Genomic DNA, 24,867 nt, shown 5'->3' with positions numbered 1-24,867 from the left:
ATCAGCTGAATAAGGCTCAAAGATACAGCAGCCCTCAACCATCAGCCCACTTCGAAAAGCTTTGCAAAACAGGCCCAGCTGATTTCCATGGGGACAATCTGCCCCGACCACATCCAATAGTTTCTCCAACTTTCAGCACTTTGATGCCTGCCTCTTCCAGGTGAGCTGTCTGTACAGCTGGAATGGCATGAAAATAGCAGGATATGGAGTTTGGGGGGAGGCTGCTTCACTAGCATAGCAAGATCATAGGAAGCATCTCTTTTTAAAACATCTGATCTTCTATCGGCCCATCACTGAAAAACTGGGGTGCAGAGTTGCTAAATCACAGGACAAACTGCAGCATGCATTTCACAACATGTAATCTAGAAAATATTGTTATGGCTTTGCAGGGGGGAAGGGTCCCCTAAAATTCCTTGGTGCCAGGTTCTCCCCATTATTTCTGAAATTAGTAAATGTGGGGTTGGATCAGTGGATTTAGCAAGGCCTAAAACATAAGTCAAGACAGCTTCCTCAGGAGATTAGCTGAGAGAGGTGCTATCAAAGAACAAAACAGGTGTTACACTGACGAAAGTTGGGACATTCAGTCTCAGACAAGAAGGAGGGTTGGGTTCCATCCCCCAGCTGTGTGTTAGGTAGCAAAAGGCAATAGCACAGTTGGGAGGGGGAGGTTGCCCGGGTTACAAGAGGTGTGATGTCACCACAGAAAGTGTCCTTTTGCATGGGGATTAGGTTATGTTTTAGCAAAAGTCTTGGGAAAGTAGAAAGGTAGCGCCAGGTGCCATGCAGACTGACAGAGAGAGAAGCTGTGTGGACGAGACACAAAGATGGTGTCTTGGTTGTCTTTGAATCCAATGCTGTGCTGCTATGGGGAGCAAGCCTCTCTTGAGATGTGATGCTTGGAACCTTCTCTCCATCAAGACTTAGCTATAAATATGTGTAAGTGAACAATAAATCATAAAGACACTACAGTCTTCCTTATGCCTAATTATCCAACAGAAATACAAACCCTGATTAAGTGTCTAGATCTTTGGAATTTTGCATCTCTCAAAAGAGATTGGGGCGGCCAGTAACAATAGGCATTACAGAGCACCATGAAAAGAAGGCAAGTGAGGAAAGGAAAAGGATCTCTAACAGAAATTCTCAACATCCTCACCAAACAACAATTCCCAGGCTTCTCTGAGAGAAAGTATGGCAAGTAAATTGGTATAAAATAAACACGTTTGTGGTGCAGATGAAAAAGAAGACATGTTCCACCCTTTAGCTATGGTGGTATAGTCCCTAAAACATTTTTCAAAGCTCTTTGGATATGTAGCTTCTGGTAATCCTCTCAAAACAGCACCATGCTAGATGTAATGTGTGACTAAAGCTCTCAACATAGACAATACAGCATGAGACTCTTAACCTCAGGGCTGTGGGTTCGGTCCCCATGTTGGGTGAAAGATTCCTGAATTGCAGGGGGTTGAACTAGATGACCCTCGTGGTCCCTTCCAACTCTACAATTCTATGATTCTATGAAAAATCCAACACATGGGGTCCAATTTGGAGCCTCAGTGGCCTGGATGATGTCCCTGTACTGATTCCCTAGTGTAAATCACACCCCAACATAGTTGTGCAGAGGCCTGTCTGGTTTCCCTTTCATGGCTATCAAGAGCAATTCAGACCCCCTGGAACTTTGAAAATAAATAAATAAAGAGAGACACTGGGAATGCCAATCATGCAAATTCCACATAGAGATGATCAACGTGTCAATTTCTATTTTATGTTTTTCTGTTGTTGTTGTTGTTATTTCTACCTCATTCCATCTGGCTGGGTTTTCCCAACCACTCTGGATGGTTTCCAACAAAAGATACATTAAAACATCAGTCATTAAAAACTTCCCTGTAAGTTCAGTTCTCCATACTTCACCATTAATTTGTGGGTTGTTTTTTTTATAAAAGTTCTCATATATGCATTTTTCTATGCATTACTTGGCTGGAAAACTGCAATGTAAACTTTGGAGAAGTGCAAATTTCAAAGGATGGCTGTGATTTGTTTGCATATTGTTACAGAAAATGCAAATTAGGTATGTTTGCCTTGAAGTGCAAACTGAATCAAATTCCTCCTCCATCCCTCCTCCCAAGACACTTTTAGCCTGGCCCTCATTCTGTTTACTGCCCCTTCCATGTTTTCCCTTTGTACCTTTTCTCTCTTTGGCTTGACCTCCTTAGCTACATCACAGTAGCTCATAACAGCATCCACAAATTTCAGCATCCCTAAACCGGCTCTGCTGACAACTTCCATTTCTTCAAAGGTTGTGTTCAAGTTCTTTAGCAGTCCTCCAATTTAAAATGTCAGAGTTAATTTACAGTTTTAAGGCTAAAACACGTATTTCCCAGGACCAGAAGAGGATTGAAGTGGGAGGAACAGAAGGTTGCCTGCTTGCACACAGCTCAGGTGTGGGGGATACATTAAGTAAGGTTAGGGGCAGGGCCTCTCTGTTGCATAAACTGCCTCATCAGATGCACACCTAAGAGTAGCTGAGAGGTGTAGGATTGATGGACATGCCTTTCCCTACCTTGTACTTTTGACAACAAAGAGTTAATTCCTCACTCACTCCCATCAGGACTGTGACAGACTCCCATCATCCCTGCCCATTGGTTAAGCTGGCTGGGGCTGACAGGAGCTGGGGTCCAACAGCGTATGGAGGCTCCCCACCCCTGATTTATAGAATGCAGTGGATACATTAATGCCACACACCTAAAATAAAACCAGCATAACTGTAGCAAGAGTAGTTTGCTCCCTCCCTATCCACATGGATGCTGGTGTCAAATGGCTCTGGGCATGGGGGACAGTCAACTGGAGAAGAGGGGGCGGGAATCACCAGTGCCTGTTTCTGGTGGGCTGCTCTTTCCCCTCCCAGAGGTTCTTCTATTACCAATAACCCTGTGGGGTGCAGGTAAGTGTCAAGGCAGGTTTGCTATGACCTGGGCTGCCCTAAGAACCAGCCCTGACTTTGAGAAACAAGAAGTGCCATATACAACTATGGACCTTCTTCTTTAAATAAATGAATCCCTGAAAAGAAGACTGTGTGACATTTGCAGTATCAGACTGTAAAATAAAGTTTCAAGGGTACGATTAATTCTGCCGCTTAGAAATTTACCTCGAACGGATTTCACTTGACTCTGATTAATCGAATCAAAATCGATTTCCATAAGGGAGCGTAGGAAGTTGGCCTCTGACATCATTCCTTTGGCTGTCTTCCAGTTGAGTTCTTTGTAGCCTCTCATGATGAGGATGCACTCGCAAACAGTCTGCACCTGCTTAGGGGGCTTAGCAAAAGACCTGAAATGCAAAAATAAATCACAGAATTTCAGAGTTGGAAGGAACCCCTGGGGTCATCTGGTCGAGGCCCCTGCAATGCAGAAATATTTTCGCCCAATGTGGGGCTCAAACCCACGACCCTGAGATTAAAAGTCTCACGCTTTTACCGATGGAACTATCCAGCCAATTGCTTACAGATTTTCTCCCTCCTTGAAATGTTGAGTCTCGGAAGACCTTAACTGAGCTGCACTGGGCTAGGCTGGGAATGGCCAAGGGGGAGCTCAAGCCTGCCTCTGAGTAGCACAGACCAATTGGACACACTCTTTGACAGCCTGCAAAGAACTCTAGTCAAATTCTTTGTGCTTATGTTTTCATGTTTTTTGTTCCTTCATTTTCCAGAAACACCACATGTCACGTGTGGTTTTCAGCAAGGCTGGCTTACCCATCAAACTGACAGGAAAGGAGGGGAAAGCTCTCTGCCCTCCTCCCACCTGCCAAAGATGAGAATCTGATAACATTCCTGCCAAAAGTAACAGGAATGAAAATATTTAAATGTGAAGGACAGAGCTTAGGTTCAGCAGCCTAGACCAAGAGTGGTTAACCTGTGGCTCTTCAGATGCTGCTTGACTATAGCTCTTATCATTCCTGGCTATTGGTCATGCTGACTAGTGCTGGGAGTAGAGAGAGCCACAGGTTAATTCCACCCCCACCCCGACCTAGACACAAAAAGAAATGTATTGGAAAAGAGAGTGGAGGGAGAGAAAACCCCAAGAAAACCGCATGCCCCTAGTTGCTGGTGAGTTGCAGGCAGCCGGTGAGCTGGAGGGCCGTGTGTAATCTGCCTCACCTTTAGCTACTGAAGGCAACTAGTCCTCTGTCCCCAAGGAGAGGACATAACTCAACTGGACAGATTGTCTCCTACAATGTGATTGGAAACAGATGGTAAGCAAACTTTAAATAGGTGCAATATGGATACAAAATTGGTATTAGAGCTGGTGTGAGTGCTTATGATGAACAATGGACATTTCTGTGTAAAGTCATTTCCTGTGCCAGGACAGCCGCAGTTCAAGTACCTGATCTCAGTGACATCAGATTTGTCAAGCTTCTGAAGTTCTAGTTTTGCGGCCTCCAAGATGGGCATGGCTTCTGCCAGGGCTGTTTCGGCATCCTTCTTCTCCACTGCAATGACTTTGTTCTGCTCTTCTATTTCTATGGCTTTTTCCACAGCCAGCTTTTTCTTCTCCTCAGCTAATATGTAGGACAGGGATGATTGCAAAAATTACTCCTCAGAGCCGGCATCAGCTTCTTCAACACTGCTACAATACTGATGCACTTTTACAATGCAGGCGAGGGGAAGCTTTTGGCATTGCTGGGTTGTAGTCCAACAACATTTGAATTCCAATGCAGGGGTGAATGAAGGCGATGTGACACCCGGGGCGGGGCATCGCTACGTAGGGCACATGTCTGGCGTCGCTATGTATGACGCATGTGCCGTACGTAGCGACACCACACATGCGCTGTACATAGTGGTTTGCATGGCTGCAGCCGCAAATTGAGGATCCTCTACATGCGGCTGTAGCGGCACTGGAGGGATCCCACCACTGTCCGTACGGAGCTCAAGCGGCACCAGCGGCAAACTGCTATGTACAGTGCATGTGCGGTGCCGTTATGTACCGTGCATGCGTGCAGCGCCACACATGCACTGTACTTAGCAGTTTGCCACCGGCACCGGGATCTTCTGCTCGCGGCTGCAGCCAACAACAGAGGATCCTCCACATGGGACTGCGGCGGTGCAATGGCTGCTCGCGACGCCGCAGCGAGGCAAGTCCTCGCAGGAGCCTTCTTGTCACACACCCCCAGATATGGCACCCAGGCGCACCCCCGCTGCAACGCCACTGTTCCAATGATGGCTTTTCTAAAACCATTGCTTCAGTTGTGGGAGGGAGGGGAATCATGCAACAACACTACAGTGTGGGGTGTGTTATTCAGATGAATTTGATAGAGATTATTTCCTTGCATAGTTTTCTTCATCATCCCAACAGTTCAGACCACAGTGTGCCATGCATGGAAGGAAGTGTTACATTTTCAGTTGGTTTTCTTGACTCATCAGATAAAACCAGACCCCATTGTAGGTTGAATCAGTGATGCCTTTAACTCCTCTAATGAAAGGTTACTGGTAAATTTAGTTAGGGTTCTTCCTAAAGGTACTGGATGATTCTTCCTCTCCCCACAACCAAAAATCAAAAAAGCAAGAAATTCTTTGGGACTTGATCCATCTTTGGAGAAACAACAACTTATAAATGCAAATTTAGAAAGATGCAATAATAGAACACACAATCCTAAATTGGCTCAGCACATGAGAATTTCTAGGCTTAGCAGCCTGTGATCTGCCAGGGAATAAAAATGAATAAAATGAGAGCCACCCAAGAGAGCCCAGTTTAGTTTGTGGGGTAAGTCCTCTAAACCTGAGTGAATTATGACTGTAAGAAACACTTGCCAATTGCTGTGTTCGTTGCAATCTCCTGTAATAAGGCTTCACAGGCCGCTGATTTCTCTGCCAGCACAATCCTTTGCTCAGCAAGCTTCAGGTTGAGCTCATCCAGCTGAATTGTAGCTTCTTTAAGTTTGTCTAAACCACCCTCCAGTCGTTTGCACTGAGCTTTGGGAAAGAGGAGGAGAAATGTTGTCATAAAGATGTGTGCTGTAAAATAAGATGTGGCTGTCCTGGCTGCACATGTAAAACAATGTATTTGCTCTTAATTTACGTACTTTACAGTACAGTCCTACTGAATTCAATGGAGCTCACTCCCAAGTTGTGCAGTTATGATTGCAGCCTTAGGCCCTACACAGAACTGACTTTGCACAATATTTTGTATGAGATTTGCAAAACTTCTTAAGAACACAGATGTTACCCCAAATGAACTGATTCTTTTCATCCAGCAGTTTGCAGTAGGTGTTGATAAAATCAAGATAATTTTTGGGGGTGACGTAGTTGCTCCGTCTGAGTTTCTGCTGAAATCTTTTGCTGTAGAGCCCCACTGAACCGTGGACCATGACACTATGTTCAATGACTGCCTCAGTTTTTTCAGATGGGATCAGTGGATTGTTCCCTGGGAAAGAGAGAAAAAACACGCTTACCCGCAAAGTACAGAAGGCTAACAGAGTATATGCTGGAGGTCAGTGTTGCAACACACAAACACAGTAGAGAGACACACAAGTTGTTATTGGTCTTTCTGGCTCAAAGAAATTAAGAAATACTAGTCTCTGTCATATCAAAGGTGCATTTCACACAATTAATCATGAGTAGTTCCCTCCACTCCAGTGTTTTCTTTTTTCTTTAATTAAAGTAGTTTCTCAGGTTGCAATCTCCAATAGAAGATTGGTGGAGGCTAGTGGGGCATGGGTGGAAGATAAGGTGTCTTAACCCTTTATTCTCTTCCAGTTTTTCATCTCCAAAATCAAGTGCCTCTCCACCCCAAGCTGCTTTTGGCCTCACAGAGGAAAACGAAGGGAAGGGTATTTGCTTCTTTCCTCCATAGGTAACAGCACTGGGAGAAGAGATAAGAAGAGCTATGGCAGGTCATAAGTTAAACAAGGAATAGGAAAACAGTAAAGGAAGGGGGAAATTAAGGCACAGGGAAGAATATGTTTCCTTCAATTACATGCCCATTAGCCTCTTGCTTCAAAAATGTTTACATACCCAAAAAGAACTTAGCAACAGCATCTAGAGCCTGAGGTGGCCAGGGCAAGAACCAGTCGATCCCAGTGTTATTGACAAGACCTTTGAAGAGAAATAACAAGGTTGATACTAGTAATGCAGGGCAGCAAGTTGATCTTTCCCTTGTGATAGGAATTTTGAGGTCTTAGATATATGGTAATGTTCATAAGTGTATCAACCAAGCACTTACATAGATCAGCACAGGAAGACCGACCTGAAACCATTTTGATTCCCAAACTGAGCAAATGTTTTCTCTGCAAGGTCAAAGTGGTAAACCTCCCCATTGTCTCTTTCCTCACAAATCCTGTCTTAAGGGCACATTTAAGATATGAATAGGGTGTGAGCCTGTGACATGGCCCAGGAACTAAGTATTTATCATTACAAAAGACTGGCCAGGCTCCCCAGGCAATCCAATCAAGTAACTTGCCAGACAGGAGATAAACAACGACAGGAGAAAAACAACATTCAAATTTCTGTTGTAGACCGCCTTTTCTGTGATGTAGGTATGATGTATCTGGGGGTGGTCTTGATCTACAGGGTGTCAATTTCAAAAGTCCATATAAGGCCTTGCGCACCATTGTTCTGGGTTCCTCCTCCTTTCCTGCGTGTGAGGGGAGCACCCTGTTTCATCAGATCAATAAAGATCAGGCTTACTAGCTGCTTTGCTTCTCAATAGTCTCTGGTTGGCCTCTGTTATTTTCTCCTACCAATAGGGAACCTACGTAAGGACTCTATATGGGCTCTTGGATACCCCATAAGGGAAAAGGGCAATTTTTGTTTACAACACCCTCCCCCAGTTCTTCCTCCTCTTACATCTTTACTCTGTCATAGCTATACTAAAAGGGGGGACCATTTGCCAAAATCATTGTTGCCTTAATACCACCCTGTGTCAGTGGCAAGCCTGATGCAGACAAATTAAATGATGCCCATTAAATGAACTGGTTTATAGGCTTGCCGCAAAAGTTTTCTGTGGAATTCAAAGCTTTGATACCTTGCTACACCTTGGGCTTTCAAACTTTCTTCCTTCAAGGAATTCCTTTTGTGTTGCCTTGGCTTCCAAAGAATTTCTGTGTTCCTGCCACTTGACACTGTATATTGTAGAGGATCCTGGGTAATTTTCTAAGACACAGAAACTGGCCAGGCTTCTTAGGCTTCACTGTTGCCTTGTGAACCCTAAAATCACACTCTAAAGCAGCCTCTCTCCACCTTGGGTCAAGATGTTGCTGAACTACAACTTCCATCAGCCCTAGCAAGCACAGCCAATGGTCAAGGATGATGGGCTTTGTAATCCAACATGATCTGAGGATCAAAGCTTGGGAAAGTCTGATCTAAAGCACAGCCAACACCTTCCCATGATTGCACACTTCAGGAGAAAACAAGTAGTTGTAGTTATCTGTTCTCAGGGAATCTTATCTACTTTCTTTAGGTGTCAGGCAAAAACATTTATTTTTCCTGTAAAATGGCCCTATATTTCAGTAGCATTTTAGGGGTAGCTGAGTCAGAAAATGTCAGCATGAGTCTAGTGTGCTGGGGGTCCGTGCAAAGCAAGTTTATTGCGATCAGAGTGTTGCAATAGATATTTAGTAAAAGCTTAAAGTTTCTCTTCACACTGTCAACTGATTTTTAGTAAGGCAGCATACCATTAAAAGGATATATATCAAGAGCTACTTGAGTACTTTGCAGGATCAGGTCCCTACTTTCGCTTTTGTTGTTTTTAGTATTTATAGTCTCTCGGTTATCAACCTGCAGTCTGCTGGCAGTAGGAGTTCAATATGGGTATGTCTTTAAGTTAACATCCTACATCAAAAACCTGACAGTACCTAACTACTGAAGGCTTTTCACCAAAGCCAGACTAAATGTCTTCCCCTCTGCAGTGTTGGATGGTAGGTTGAGAGGAGTTCCCTACCAGGAAAGACTTTGCTCGTGTGTTCAAGACATCGATTCCATAAATCACATTTTGTTGCATTTAACAAAATATGAGCAGGCCAGGGCTGAACTGATACTACCCTTGCTGGTACCTTTCCCGGGAAAATCAAAGGCTCACTATGTCAGGTTCCTATTGGAAGACCGGACAAAAGCTAGAACGTTAGCAGTGGCAAAGTTTTTATCGGTGGTTGTAAGAACAAATGAGCCCTATATTCTAAACAAAATGCTTGATTAACCTGGAGGTAGGCTGTATGAATTGTGTATTGATTTGTAATTATTTGTTGGGTCTCTGGACCATAATAAAGATTGGTTGGTTGGTTGATTGACTGATTTTTCGCCAGGCCTTTGGTCCTTAATAATCAGTGGGAAGAAGAAGAAGAAGAGTTTGGATTTGATATCCTGCCTTTCACTCCCTTTAAGGAGTCTCAAAGCGGCTAACATTCTCCTTTCCCTTCCTCCCCCACAACAAACACTCTGTGAGGTGAGTGGGGCTGAGAGACTTCAAGGAAGTGTGACTAGCCCAAGGTCACCCAGCAGCTGCAGGTGGAGGAGCGGAGACACGAACCCGGTTCCCCAGATTATGTGACTACCGCTCTTAACCACTACACCACACTGGCTCAAGTGAGTGGAATGTTTTACTCCTGCCTTTTAAAAATCTGTTAGATTTCTATTTGTCCCCCTCCCTCCTTTCATGTCAGTTTCAATGCATGTGCTCATTTTTATATTGTAAGCCACTTTGCGTTACCTTGGGGATGAAAAGTGACCAATAATTTTTAAAAATAGTAATAATAACTTCAAAGTTCAACAGAACAGAGATTCAAAACCATTGCTCTCCACTTATGAAAACTAAGCTAATACCCACTTTTCAGTTTCATTTATCTGCATCCCCTGCAGGGGCAGAGAGGGGATGCCTGTTAACATACATACATACATGCATACATACCTGGAAAATTTCGGCAACGTGTTCTCAGTGTTTCACCAACTGGGGACATCCCAAGGACAATATGGAGGTTGTTGGCACTCTTGTTTACAAAGTACTGCCAGACGCTTTCTTTGGCTGGGGCAGCTCCAGCTTTCATTGCTTCACTTGTAATCTGATTTAAAATATTGTCTCTTTCGTCATCTGGGAATAGGGCTGGCACCATTCCTATTTAATGAAGATAAGTTAAAAGAAGCTACTACTCCATGGTGAACATCCTGCCCACCCTACCACCTCCGGTAATCTGCTGTCTGGGTTATCTCACCCAATAAACTTCAGATTACAATGCATAATGACCATGATTATTTTATGTGATGCAAAGCACACTCATCCTCTTCCAAGTGGGATTTCCTACCATTGCACAGAGGCAGATGGCTACAGTGCCCCCCACACCCTCCAACTCCACTCTATAAAATATGAAGAATTTCAGCACTTTAAAGAACATGAGAGCAGACCAAGATCCCATCTGGTACAAAATCATGTTCGTTCAGTGGGAAGCCTGCAAGCAGGATCTGAATGCAACATCAGTCTATCCACTTGTGATTGCCAGGATCATTTGGGTTGCCCTTTTCCTAACCTTTTCCAAATCTAGAATAGCTTTTGAGGTTAGGTGACCAGAACTATACACATTATTCCAAGTGTGGATGCACCATCAGGGTCAGCACAAGACATTTTGGAATGTGAGGTGACCACAAAATGGCTCCTCCCCCTGGAAAGAAGAGGTGAATAAATATCTACATGAGAAACAAGGGGGGCGGGAATAAAGATCTGCATTTTAAACAAGGGTGGGAGGAGACCAGCAGTGCCTCCTATTGACCAAAAGTCTGCTGGAGAGGTGACAGTTCCAGACTCCAAGGAGTATTTGCAGCTGTCACTGCCACTGTGGCTGTGGGGGCGGCAGCAGGCAATGCCCCTGCAAATCCTGCCACCCAAGGCTGTTGCCTCACATTGTCTCATGGGTGGCCCAGCCCTGTACACCGTGTAGTCACACCATAGGTATGTCGTTACCTGATGTTAGCATGTTGTTGATGAGTTCCAAGAACCCTTCCTCTGCCACATGAGCATCAGTAAATAGGAATATCATTATTTTATTCTCAATCCCAAGTTTTACATATAAAGATTTAAGATCTTCCCGCAAATTGTTTTCTCCATAACCACGGCTCAGAACTATTTCAAAAACCTAAAATTAAAGTATGAAATTAGTTGTATTATTTTCACCTGAAGCACTGATTGGTGAAGTGCAGGTAGGGACATTCCCTCGAGTTGCAATTCATTCATTTAAGAAGTAAAACAAAACCTGATTCTGTCTCTCCCGGGATGATATAACGCCATTTTATTTAGGCAAGTTGGTAGCTGACAATTTGCCTTCCCCCCCCCCCGGGCTTTTAAAATTAATTACAGTACTTATATCCAACTAAGTTGTACTCAGAACAGACATACTGATATTAATGGATCTACGTTAGTAGTGTACATTAACGTCATTGGGTCTATTGTGAGTAGGACTAGCATTGGGTACAACTCAAAGCTAGTATGCAATCCAAGCCTTCAAGGACAGGGAAAGGTGATCATCTAAAATAAAAAAGCAAACTAATGACCCACTAACCTCGCATCCTGCTGTATAAGCTGCTAATCTTGCCAGGGACTGCTTCCCTGAGCCACCAACTCCAACAAGTAAAGCGTGACCACGGTCCATCCTTATGATGCGATGAACACGAATCAAATGCTCCAGGGCATCGTCAAACAGCACCAGGTTCATTTTAGTATTCAGTTCATTGTACTCTTCAAGAATCTCCTGCAAGGGAAAGGCGAAAAGAGTGAGCTTGTGGAAGGGTTTCAACACCAAAAGAGCAGGGTGTTAAACAACAGCAACACTGTGGTTGCCTGAATCCTGATATCCCTGCTTAATCACAGAGATCATTGGCAGGAGTGTTGCTGATTGTTCCCCGAGTTGGTGAGGCTAGTTTGACAACAGTGGGAAATTGAGCATTTTGTGTCATTGGCCCAGTCCTGTGGAACCCTCTGCCACTAGAGATTTAGCAGGCACCTTATCATAGAATCATAGACTTGTAGAGTTGGAAGGGACCAACCCCCTGCAATGCAACCCCCTGCAATGCAAAAATCTCAACTAAAACATCCGTGGCAGATGGACATTCAACCTCTGCTTTAAAACTTTCAAGGAAGGAGAGTCCACAATCTCCCGAGGAAGACCATTCCACTGTCGAACAGCTCTTACTGTCAGAAAGTTCTTCCTGATTTTTACTCAGAATCTCATTGCTTGTAATTTGAATCCATTGGCTTGGGTCCTACCCTTCAGAACAGAAGAAAACCTTTTAAATGCCTGCTGAAAACTCTTCAATTCTACTAGGCCTATGCAAGCAGTTAAGGAGTACATCCTTCCATAATGGTTTACTGGTGTTTGTTTTCAACTTTTTACGCATTTACTGGAAGGTTTTATGACTTTATTGCTGCAAACCGCTTTGATATATTTGAATGCTCTGGAGGTATACAAATATTTTTAAATAAATAATTAAATGCTGGAAACACTGAATGAAAGGAATATCAGAATTTTACAATGTAACCCTATACACATTTACTCAGAAATAAATTCCAGTGTGTTCCATGGAGATTACACCCATGTAAGTGTACATAAAATTGTAGTCCTAATTTCTCACTTGGCCAAAAGAGAATGCTACTTATTTTTGGTGTCCACTAATAGTCACACCCAACAGGTGAATTAATACTAATGATAAGGGCATACATAACAAATATCCAGTTGTTATAACCAAGTAACATACACAAAAAATACAGGAAGAATCCCATATATGTGTCTTTTAATCTCCTTTTCTATAGTGAAATCTTCAAACCTTCTACAATGAAAATAAATACACCACACACCAAATTAGTCTCTATACCTGAAAGAGAGCTTTGGCAGCATCGTAGTCCTGAATATCTTCATAAACACGAGGTTCACTTTCATTTAGGGCCATCCTAAAGTCTCCAAAAAGTATAGGGTCTCTCATAACATGCTCTAAGTCGTCTTTGAAATTGCTTTCCACCAGGGCTTGTATATGGCCTTCAACCTTATAATATACAAGAAATAAATAAATTTTCAATTCTTTATTTAGGACCAGTCCTCTCCATTCTGCCTCACAAGGACTCATGCACTAACTTGATTAATTAAAAAAAAAACCCACAAAGGTCTGCAGAATTCATCCCAAGGAATGTTTTGTGCAAGAATCTAATCAGAACCTATGTGTATGGGAAGTTGCTTTATAATTCATCAGGCCATTCAATCAATACTGCTCTCCAAGGCTTCAGACACAGGTCTTTCCCAGTTCTGCTACCAGAAATCCTTTGAAATAAAGGTGACTGGGACTGAAACTGGAGTCTTCCATTTGAAAAGCATGCAGTTTACCACTGAGCTCAGTCTCGAAGTACTGATGATGCCAATGGATTGTAAATTCTTAATGGCAAGCAACATTCCACATTGTGAGTCTGTGAGAGAGAGACAGAAAGAGCAGGAGTGGCAGAAGGGAGAGGTTCTACAACTAATGTGTGTTCTGCAGATATAGAAACTATGTTCAGGGGTTTAATTTACATGCCCCTTTAATGGGGTGACAATGTTTACTTTTGTGGGATTTTGAACATCTTGGTGTTTATGGTATGAAATGTAACGGAAACCCTAGGAATGTGACTATTTTGGAGGCTCTGGATTAGCAGAGGGATTGAGAGGCTGTTTTAAGGTTTGATATGGATTTAGAAATGACTGCTATGGCTCCTAGTTCAAGTATGAAGCCAAAAGCAAACCTTCCTGTATTAGTAGAAGTAACACTCCATGGGGCACTAGCTCCTGCCTGCCCATATGACAGTGTCCATTCTATGTTATCGCAGCTCAGTTCTGAACGCCAGTCTTTAGTAGGAGCAACCCTCTTACAAATTCATGGGATACAAGCAGTGCTATTTTTCTAGAAAAAGAGGTGCCAGAAGTCACCATGAACGCTTCCCTTGTTCTCTTAGAATGGCAATGGTCCCCACCTGAGAGGTGCCAGAACCAACCTGAAAGGTGTGAGTTCTTGTGAATTCCAGCTGAAAAAAGCTCTGGATGCAAGTGAAGTAACTGCATCATACAGAGCATTGCTTGAGCCGATGATTTTATTTCAGAGTGGCACACAGCTGTCTTAAAGTAGCCAAATGGATATTAAGCCAGCAGCAGTAAAAAGGATAGAACTCACCAGAGCTTTGTCAACTTCATTAATCAGCCTGTCATGGAAAACCCGCAGGCACTCATTCCGCCATACTCTCACCATCTGTGCAACTGTCTGGAACCTATAATAAAACAAAAACTGGGTCAAATCAGTAAATACAAAACATGGGACTTAGTGGGCTGCCTTTCACAAATGCAGAATTTGTAACTTATCTGAGCCCACTTCTTCCAATTTGGAGTAACTTTTTATGAATTGGTATGCTTGAACTGAATGAACAATTTGAATATTGTTACAATTCCAGTGAAAAGCTAGGTGCCTGTTCACTCACCGTTCTGGTGTTGTTTGAACAAGTCCATTGTAAACTCTGGACAAGTCCCGCAGGTTAAAAATGTAATGGAATTTTGAAGGAGTTGGAGGTAAGTCACGGACTATCATTTGATAAAGTGTCAGTGTAGAGGCTGTCATCTTGTCAGCAATTGCAGCTATCAATTCATTGAAAATCTGCAAACATAAAATAGGGGAAGATGTTTTCAAGAGACAATTGTGAGAAGGGTTTTTCTTTAAAGCTTACTTTTTCTTGCAATGTTTTCCATCAAACAAGAAACAAAATATGCTTTCAACTTACGTTAGGAGCACCTTTCCTGCATGCATACATGCTTGTTGATGACCTCTGTATGTGACTGACAGTTCATTTTCTAAAGTAATGAGTTCTTGGAAAAGGCTTCTTGAAAACACAGCTTGGTAAACCCAGCATTGGCAATGGGCACTGGGGTCTATTTTTTAACATGGGATTAGATTTTGCCTTGAGCAAGATTGCTGGGGGGGAAAGCCAGCAGCACTGGCTCTGCCCCCTGATTCATTTCCACACAATGCCTGAACCCCCTCATTCCAAGTGTGTTTGGCAGAGTCTGCCTCTTGCAACGCACCTCACCCACCATTTATGTAAGAGTATGCAGTTGACATATTTGATCCCTCACAGACCATTTGTTACAGTCCATTCTAGCAAGGAGGGCTTCACTGAATCCTTTACCTGTATCTCTGTATCTACTGGAGAATGGTGCTGAAGTGTATAGTAAAGGGTTAGTGGGCTTCAGATCCGGGCTTATGCTGAAAGCCAGATGAGAAGTCCCTGAGGTCAGATGGAGGCTCCAGGCCAATATTCCTATCAGCCCATATGTGATTTTTTTTTCTATGACATCCCGCAGCATACTGGCTAGCTCACAAGAACTACAGAACAAGATTCAGAAGGAGCTCTGCATTTCAGTTCACTAAGCCTTCATTACTTGAAGGGTTATTACTATTTATTATTTATTAAATTTATATATTTAGGAATGTGGCCACATTGAAAATACAATAAAAGATTTGCTGTTACACCACAGAAGAAAATGTAGGGATATTTTCAAAGGTTATACTAAGAGATTAAACAGCAGCAGGATGGCTACAATTTTTGACATTACTCAATTTTAGTCCATTACTCTGGGGCAGGGGAGGTTTGAGGGCAATTCTTAGACAAGTATTGAAATTCTGTACAGGTCTCTCAACAATAATTTAATCAATATCTCTCTGTATAAATAATTCAGATTACCGAAGTATGGCCTTTTAAAATGGAGGCGTATATCAAGTGCAGTGACGACTCTGAAGGAAATGGCACGTTGAAAGCGCTAAAGAGCGAAATGAATCGTGGGTCAACTTCATTACGGCCTCCCCCAGCTTTGCCCATGGCAGCAATGAAGCCAAGGTCACGGAGGTACTTGCAGTTCATCTCCTTGCCACGATCATACAAGGCGCCTTTCTCTAAGAGTAACTTCAGCAGCGCAATAGGCTGTTGGGTCCCATATTCATCAACCTTTGAACAACAAGAAAGTTAAAATGCTTAAACAAAAAACAGAAGGGCTACCAACAAGCAGCTTGAGTTATACCCCTCTTTTCAACTACCATCAACAATATTTATAAATCTCCTGTCAATGACAGATGACTGAATATGATGGCTTTGATTTCACTCAAGTTTTCCAAATTTAAATTCAGTTTCCCCAAGGCAGGTTCCACAAGGATGTGGGATGTGCATTACAGGAAGCTGACCTCAGGCACCAGGCCTGTTGGCAGACCGACTCTGTGTTATAATGTCTGCAAATGTGGTATGAAGGCCAGCAACTTTAACCCCACTGTGTGGGAATCCTTTGCAGACAACTGCAGTGCCTGGAGACACAGTCAGGTTGAGTATCCACAGCAGTGACCAGAGGAGAAATGACTGCTGGGAGGAGCGCAGAGAAAAAAAAAAGTCATGGTGCATATGTAACAATGAAACCAGATGCCTTCATCTTCCCCAGCTGCAATAAAGCATGTCTCTCTCATATTGGTCTCTACAGCCACAGCAGGCGCTGTAACTCTCCAGCAGTTTGACTTTACCCCCAATGGCACACTCTTCAATTACATCTGGAGACAGACAGATGCCAACCATGCAATGGCAAGTGAAAATGTATTTTTGTTAATGTCTCTTAATATACATATTTATGCACACAATTTGCCTAGAATACATTTTTGTATGCTGATTCAGTAATACAGTTTTTTTTGCATTCTTTGGCTTATGAACTGCTTTGCAAAATTTGGAGAAGGGAGAATTTAAAAAGAAAGCCTTGTTTCAATTTGTGCATTGGTTTGAAAAGTGTAAAATTTGGGAAATCTGCATTAAGATGCAAACTAATTATATTTTTCCACATTGCTACTTTCCACACAGGTTCACAATAAGGAAGAAATGTTCATATGTGAAAAATTCAACACAATTTTCACATGCCTGGAGAAGTAAGCATGCCTTGATCATAATGTTGGTCTCTAAGGTGCTACTGCCCCCCAAATTCTTTTTTCTTTTTTCTTTTTTTTGAATTTAATTGATAAATTGTTAGTAAACCTTGAAGAGTGATATATTATTATTCAGTATTTATTATTACTACTACTACATTTATATCCCACACCACCTCCAAAAGCTCAGGACAACATACATGGTTTTTCCACCTGTCCTATGACAGGTTTTCTCTTTTTCCTATGAGAGAATGATAGACCCAATGTCACCCAGAGAACAGAACCTTTGTCGCTCAAGTTCTAGTCTGACAATCTGACCACTAAGTTGCATTGGCTCTCTTTTACAAATGTACCAGGTACATTTTCTATCAGGTGACAGAAAATAAACAATGACTGCAACAAGAAGGTACAGTGCCTTCCTCTTACACCCAAGTTGTTTGCTGCAAGCTTTGATGGTTCTGTAGCAGGATTAGACCAACCTTCCAGATGTTCTGCATTATAACTTCCATCATCTCTGACCACTGGACATGCTGGCTGGAGTTGATGGGAGCTGCAGTCCGAAACATCTGGAGAGCATCATGCAAAGGAAGGCTGAATCACAGTAAGTTAACAGAAAACATGTTGGACAATTAGTTGTAACCAGCTAAATTCCACTCAGATCAAGACTAATGGACCTAAATTAGTCATATCCTTTAATGGGTTTACTCAGAGCCTGATTTATATTGTGAGTACTCCAATGACAATAGCCATGACTAGCCCAATGGAACCTTTTGTGATAGAGGCGGTGTTCTTTGATTGCTAGAAGCTGGGGGCAAACCACAGGGCACTGCTATTATATCACTGTCTGTGAGCTTCCCTTGGCATATAGTTGACTACAGTTAGGGTCCTGGATTAAATGAACCCTTGGTCTGATCCAGAATAGCACCTCTTACACATGTAAGTTTCTTCAGAAACAAAGGATGCAAAGCATTCCCTTCCCGGCATCAGCTCCATTAAAAATGCTTGAATGTGTCTTGAGATGTTCTTGCATACTTGTATGTATATTCTTACCCTGGGCATGTTCATATCATCCATAAAGACAATGAGGCGCTTTCCCATTGGGGGACCATAGGTCTCTTTGGTCCGTTTCTCCACGTTTGCTTCCATATTCCTTTGAATATCCATGGAGGTAGTGCGAGAGGAGAAGTTAATGATAAGCAGCACCTGGAAGTGGAAGATTAAAAATGAGTTATTGGGAAATGAAGGCTCAGCCAAGGGCTTCCTACTCAGCAGGCAGAGGTAAAAAGCTGAGAAGGGATTATATATGTGATAGTTAAATTAAAACAGAGTGTCTCTATCATTACAGAGAATATATTAATTTCAGGAAGTAGACACAATCCCAGTAGTATTTCTCCACTTATTGGGGAATTGTGATTTACAGATGCATTTCAGTGTTTCTGATTGATGGCAGCAAAAATATGTTAGCACTCAGTTCTCGAAAAGAACAGTTTTGTGGACAGGCAAGGTATAGGAGATTATGGTAATAAGAATGTCTCAAATTAGTTACTTTTATTTATTTACATGTTTATCCTATCCTTCCTCCAAGGATTTCAGGGTGGCATACATTATCACCTTCCATTTTGTCATTGCAGCACCCTTGTGAGGTACGTTTGCAGGAGAGAGGGTGACTAGTTCAAGGGCAATGATATCAGGTAGATTTTGGAAAAATATAAAATGGTTTAGAAGATTTACACTACAAATAACACTACCAAAAATAACACTACAAATAAGTCAAGAATGCACGAAGCAATTTAGTTATATTAGTCATATTAGATAAATGTAATGTTTGAAAACTTGGGAAACCTTCTGCTGCTGCTATAGAAGAGGATTTTTAAAAAATAAGATTTAATATTTACATAAATTCTCTAAAATTTGTTTTAAACAACAAAGGACATTAATCTAAAATCTGAATCATTCTAATGTTCTTTGATTTGTGGAAGATTATCACATTTGTACCAGTTTACAGAATAAATAACTAAGTTTAAAAATTGCTTTTAAAAGCGTCTTACTGACTTTGATACATTCTCTCTTAAAATGTCAGGCCAAGTGGATATACTGTTTAATAAAATACTAAAATATAGTCATTGCTGGAGCAGACTAAGTCTGCAAACTTATACACATTTACCTGGGGCAATAAACCTCACTGAACACACTAGTTGTTTCTCAGTAGACACTCATAGGACATGACTTAAATAGGCAAAAAGGGGTATGTTTGAAACCAGAGATTCTGGGGACCTGTGTAGCAAAGGATCTGTCCCCTATACTCATCCCTCAGCTTTTTGCTCCTTCTCTCCTTTTTGCAACAGGAGAATGAGCTTCTTTCCTTATCTGGAAGTGTAGGGTTAATTACATAAAATCTGGACCCTTACATTTGTGTCTTGATTTAGTTTCTTAAGAAAGTTCTGTGTCGTTGCCGTCTTTGAGGTTCCAGATTCTCCAACCAGAACAACGGGGTGTTTGATTTTTACCATCTTTTCTAGTAGCCAGTTTGTACGGGTTGTGTCCACTGTGGGAACTAAAGAGTGTGTATGTTAACTTGGAATACAGAGAGCAAAAGAAAACCAAGCAGCTTTAAAATGATAGATTTGCATAGATACTCAATGCACAATCACTCCAGTAACAGAATTCATTTAGAGACACAAGACCCATTGTCTGATCCAGGGGTCGTTTGTTCCTCTAGCAGCTTAGAGGATAAAAGAAAAATGTTTCTAGACACACTATTTTAGAATGGAGCATTGGCCACTTATTGCCCAGTCTTAGGGAGATATCCAGAGATGGGTTCTCTCCACCCATATCCCAGGAAAGTCAAGTCTCATGTGGTGATGTTTCGTATGCCTAGACTGGCTCAGGAGGCTCCACTGTCAAGCAGAGAACAGCACATGTAAACTAAATCTGAGGCCGGGGGAACATTAAAAGAAAATAACAGAAGCCTCCTCTGAGAAGGCCAAGCAGAAGTGGATGAAAGTACATGGTGGCCAAACCATGGTCATTTGGGTGGAACAAGCTGTACACATTTGTAGTATGCTAACTAAAGAGGATAAGCTGGATAACTCTATGAATCAGAGGAACTTTCATGGTAAGTGACCAATGTTTGTTCTGTTCAGTGGGAGGAAGACATCCAGAAATGGGACATGTCCACTCCTTATATTGAAGGGCTGAAGGTGGCAGACTAAAGACAGGATGATGATGATGTGGTGGTGATGATGGAGGGACACCAGAATGTGAGAAGAAGAAAAAGAAGAGTTTGGATTTGATATCCCACTTTATCACTACCCGAAGGAGTCTCAAAGCGGCTAACATTCTCCTTTCCCTTTCTCCTCCACAACAAACACTCTGTGAGGTGAGTGGGGCTGAGAGACTTCAGAGAAGTGTGACTGGCTGCAGGTGGAGGAGCAGAGACGCGAACCCGGTTCCCCAGATTATGAATCTACCGCTCTTAACCACTACACCACACTGGCTCTCCTTGGAGAAGGGACTCTAAGGGAAAACAGGTAGCAAGAAAGCTACAGATACGAAGAAACTGCTGGTGGAAACACTAAGTAAAGAAATCTGCTCTGAACTTGGGCAAGGCAAGGCAGTAACTGGGGTGGAGCCTCCTGAGCCAGCTTAGAGCTACAAGATGTTGTCATGTGATCCTGCCTCCCAGGCATGATCAACGAAGATGGGCCATGTAAGGATGCCTCTCATGTACCGGACAAGGCATAAATAGGTTTGCAAGCTGTAATTGATTAACTTGTGACATTAATTACTCCCACTAAATTATGCAAAGCTTTAGTCACACTTACCCAGAATATCGATAAATTTCACTTCGGGTGAGTGGATATATTCAGGGACCAATTTGCTCCAAGGCACCCACTTTTTCATCAGTCCCTCAAAGTGAAAGTCATATAAAGTTGGAAGCTGGCCTGAAGATAAATCAATTATGATAGCTGAGACCATACTTATGGTCAGAGATTAGTCATTCGTGATTACTGGAGGTATGTTGCAAATGAGACATCCAGTATAGTATGCCAAGAAACAACATGCTGAACACATTGTCCAAATTATCAGAAAGCACTAGAATTAGGCCCAAAAGATTGACAGATAATGTATGTGTATACCTTGGCCTTAGTATGAATTTTATGCTCTCAATATTACTGTTGTAAAGGACCTGTTTCAGGCAGAATGTCCTTATGGTTCAGGGACTCTACTTCCTCCCTTGGGAACTGATTGCACCTGCCTGTGGTTCCAAGGGTAGGACATAACCTTAATCCACTGAGGAGAAGATATCATAGTAAGTGCAACAAATCTTTTTATTATTATTATAGGGTTATCCTGAGAGGTTCTTCTTCCTACTTGCTCCATAGACAGTGCCATGTGACTCAGTGTAGATCATGAAGTTTTCATTGAAGGAAACAGTTTCAGTAAGTAATCAAGCAGAAACAGATTATGTTCTACTTTACATAACGATTGTCTGAAAAATCTATTAACATTTCTTATTTACTTCAAAGAACTGAAGTCCTTACTCAGCAGCCCCCCAAGTCCCGTCTCTATGCTGTGTAGCATAGTTCAAGGAAGGTAAAAATTACCAAGATGAAACTCCCTCAGTGCCACTGGGCTAAACAGAAAAGGCATGGCCTTCAGAGTTTTTCACTTGGCTTGCAGCAAAGCCCTATTCAGCCACTGTAAAGGATGTGTACACCTGTGTTGAACCAAAGGTGAGACTAGTCAGTATGACCCCAAAACTAATTGTTAGCTGTTGCAAGGATGTATTTACATGTGTTTATCTATGCACTTGTTTTGATATATGCTAATAGGCTTGCTTTGCTGCTATGCTGCTTGGTGGGCCCTGGAAGGCTGAGCTCTTGGCTCATAGAGTAGAACTATCTGTAAGCCTTGGATAGTTGCCACCTATGCCTTCATGGGTCAGGTGGATTGATGTCATTCCTCAAATCTGATTCATCTCTCAGAGGCTGCTATTAGGCAGGCTAAGAGAAATACAGGTGCCGGTATTTCCCCCTCAGTTGTGCTAATAGCAGCTTGGGAGCAGGAGCAGGAAAATCTTCATTGTGGGATACGTGCTGAACTGCAGAAGGCAAGTAAAGCTGCAGTACCTAGGAATTCCTTTCAGAAACAAACCATGTTATACAAGACTGATTATATCCTACCTGGCAACTCCCCTGGTTTAGCTAGAGTCATCTCATCATTGACAGTTGACATAGAGGAGAGACGTTTAATAAAGTCATCAAATTTTGATCTTCCAGCTTCAAGGAGGCAGGCTCCTAAAGAAGAATATAGAGCTTCAAGGAAGTAGCACTCGAGCACATCAGGGTCATCATATTCTTGCTCAAGGAGAGCATCCAGCATCTTGGTCAACTGTGTCACCTGCCATATGAAATCACAAAGCAACAAATACTATATTGGTGAAAATCTTTTGGCGCCTCGCCCCTCCCCTGCAACACACTGCTATAAACTGTCTTTAAAGGGGGCACCAAGTTGAGAGCAACACTAAAAACAAATCTGGAACTGAAAAAGAGAGACGAGCAAGGTCTTGGAAGGTGTTTCATTATTACGTTCTATGAGCAGACCAGCAAAGGATTTTCTTCAATGTAGGAAGCAGCTTGCAAGCAAGGGCAAAATGTCCTGTTTCACCGCCTGAAGCAAAATGAAAAGTGCTACTTTGCACAGCCACTCCTGCCCCCAGCCACCTGCTCCTGCCACCACGGTCTGTTCTGCTGCCACTACACATCCTGCCACATCTGGCACTGGCGGAGAAGTGGTACTGCCATTGGTGCCAATTTGGGGCATGATTGTACCAATTTTCTGTAACATCTCACCCAAAATTGTGTGAGATCTCACACAAAATGGACACAATCTTGCCCAAAATTGGCATTAATGGCAGTGGAAACACCTGGGAGCACTTCTGCTGCCTAATTCCTAGGCCAGCTCTGTTTGAAAGTGTAGCATGGCAGAGAAGATAATGCAATGACCACTCTTCCAGAGTGTTATGATTTGGAGATCAGTGAAGAAATTGTTGGAGAAAGGCTCCCTACAGAGTCTAAGGAAACTTGGCAGGTTTCAAGAATTAAATGTAACACTATTACAATGAAAGTTAGTGTGCATTTGTGTGCAACATTAAACAATTAATTGGTACAGCTAATTTATTTAGAAATCTTTTTAATCAACTGCAAAGGAAACCCCCAATTAATCAACAAAATATCGCTTTTTATTTTTTTAAAAAAATATTTTTTTATTAATTTTCCAATACATTTATACATTTTTAACCAAATTGTAACAAAACATCTCTTTTGGACTTCCTTCAGCTTCTCTGGCAATCATCCATGTTTATCTCTTAATTACACATTCCATTTACATATATTGCCGTTTGTCTTCCCTCTCCCTTCCATTTCTTTTTTAACAATATCTCTCAGTTTTTACAGCGCCTCTCGAAACCCCACTAGCATTGTTTGTATATCGCATACATTTTTCAGATACTCCACAAACTTTCCCCAGTCTTCGATGAACCTTTGGTCTCGGGCATATCTGATTTTCCCTGTTAATTTGTCCAATTCCGCATAGTCTGTCAATTTCAATCTCCATTCTTCTATTGTCGGTAATCCCTCTTGTTTCCATTTTTGAGCCAATAAAATCCTTGCCGCTGTAACTGCATACTGAAAGAGTTTACAGTCTTTTCTTCTTATTTCTTTTCCTGTACTTCCTAAAAGAAAGGCTTCTGGTTTCTTCACAAAAGTAAATTTTAACATCTTTTTCAATTCATTATAAATCGCATCCCAGAAACCTTTCACCTTCTTACATTCCCCCCACATATGGTATAATGTTCCTTCTTTTTCTTTACATTTCCAACACTTATTACATGTCTTATACATTTTTGCTAATTTTACCGGTGTGATATACCATCTGTAAAACATTTTCATAACATTTTCCTTCAATGCAGTACATGCAGTAAATTTCAGATTTTCTTTCCACAATTTTTCCCAATCGTCAAATTGTATATTATAACCGAAGTCTTTGGCCCATTGTATCATTACCGATTTAACCTCTTCATCTTTCATGTTCCATTCCAACAGTATTTTGTACATTTTTGACAAAATTTTACATTCATTATTTATTATATCTACTTGAAACTTTGAATCTTTTTCTCCATATCCACATTCTTTTATGTCTTTTTTAAACATTTCATTAACCTGTAAATAATGCAACCAATCATATACATGCTGCTTCATAATATAGTTTCATATCTGGCAGGGCGAAGCCTCCTCTTTCTTTCGCATCTGTTAATAACTTATATTTTATTCTTGGCTTCTTGCCCTGCCAGATATACCTTGAAATCACTTTTTGCCACTCTTTAACGATCCCTATCCCCTTTATAATGGGGATAGTCTGAAATAAAAATAACATCTTTGGAAGCACACTCATCTTTATCATGGAAATTCTGCCCCAAAAGGACAGTTTCATTCTGCCCCACACCTCTAGATCTTTCCTTATTTCCTTCCAAACCGGTACATAATTATTCTGGAACAGGTCAATATTTTTGGGTGTTAACCAAATCCCCAAATATTTTACTTTTTTCACAACCTCTATCTCTGTCTCTTGTTGCATTATTTCTATATTATTTTGTTCCATATTTTTTAGCAATTATTTTAGTCTTTTTCTTATTCAATCTAAATCCTGCCATTTTTCCAAATTGTTCTATTTCCTCCAAAACTTCTTTTACACTTTCCAGTGGTTCTTCAATTGTTATAACCAGATCATCGGCAAAGGCTTTCACTTTATATTCATTCTGCCCCACTGTTACCCCTTTAATTGATTTATTTTGTCTAATCGCACTTAAAAAGACATCTAGGACCGTTATAAATAATAATGGCGAGAGAGGACAACCCTGTCTTGTTCCTTTTGATATTTTT

The 24,867-nt window shown here is 41.7% G+C and overlaps 1 protein-coding gene across 1 annotated transcript in view; it reads right to left on the bottom strand.

The window, feature by feature from the left end:
* DNAH10 (dynein axonemal heavy chain 10) overlaps positions 1-24,867 on the bottom strand; it is a 119,755-nt gene that overhangs the window by 23,880 nt on the left and 71,008 nt on the right. The window contains exons 43-59 of the mRNA XM_081892744.1: positions 22,111-22,327; positions 20,749-20,868; positions 19,333-19,478; positions 17,975-18,127; positions 15,714-15,974; positions 14,457-14,629; positions 14,156-14,249; positions 12,836-13,003; positions 11,527-11,715; positions 10,932-11,103; positions 9,888-10,091; positions 7,001-7,081; positions 6,213-6,410; positions 5,798-5,959; positions 4,374-4,548; positions 3,140-3,321; positions 2,179-2,315 (exon numbers count right to left, since the gene is read on the bottom strand). Of these exons, the coding sequence (XP_081748870.1) occupies positions 2,179-2,315; positions 3,140-3,321; positions 4,374-4,548; positions 5,798-5,959; positions 6,213-6,410; positions 7,001-7,081; positions 9,888-10,091; positions 10,932-11,103; positions 11,527-11,715; positions 12,836-13,003; positions 14,156-14,249; positions 14,457-14,629; positions 15,714-15,974; positions 17,975-18,127; positions 19,333-19,478; positions 20,749-20,868; positions 22,111-22,327 (2,832 nt within the window). The remainder of the gene's footprint in view (positions 1-2,178; positions 2,316-3,139; positions 3,322-4,373; positions 4,549-5,797; positions 5,960-6,212; positions 6,411-7,000; positions 7,082-9,887; positions 10,092-10,931; positions 11,104-11,526; positions 11,716-12,835; positions 13,004-14,155; positions 14,250-14,456; positions 14,630-15,713; positions 15,975-17,974; positions 18,128-19,332; positions 19,479-20,748; positions 20,869-22,110; positions 22,328-24,867) is intronic.

The sequence above is a fragment of the Podarcis melisellensis genome, assembly GCF_964234715.1.
Source record: "Podarcis melisellensis genome assembly, chromosome: 16".
In the NCBI taxonomy this organism is placed as follows: Eukaryota; Metazoa; Chordata; class Lepidosauria; order Squamata; family Lacertidae; genus Podarcis; species Podarcis melisellensis.
Note: the sequence above shows the minus strand (reverse complement) of the source record. Positions and strands in the feature narration are given on the sequence as shown.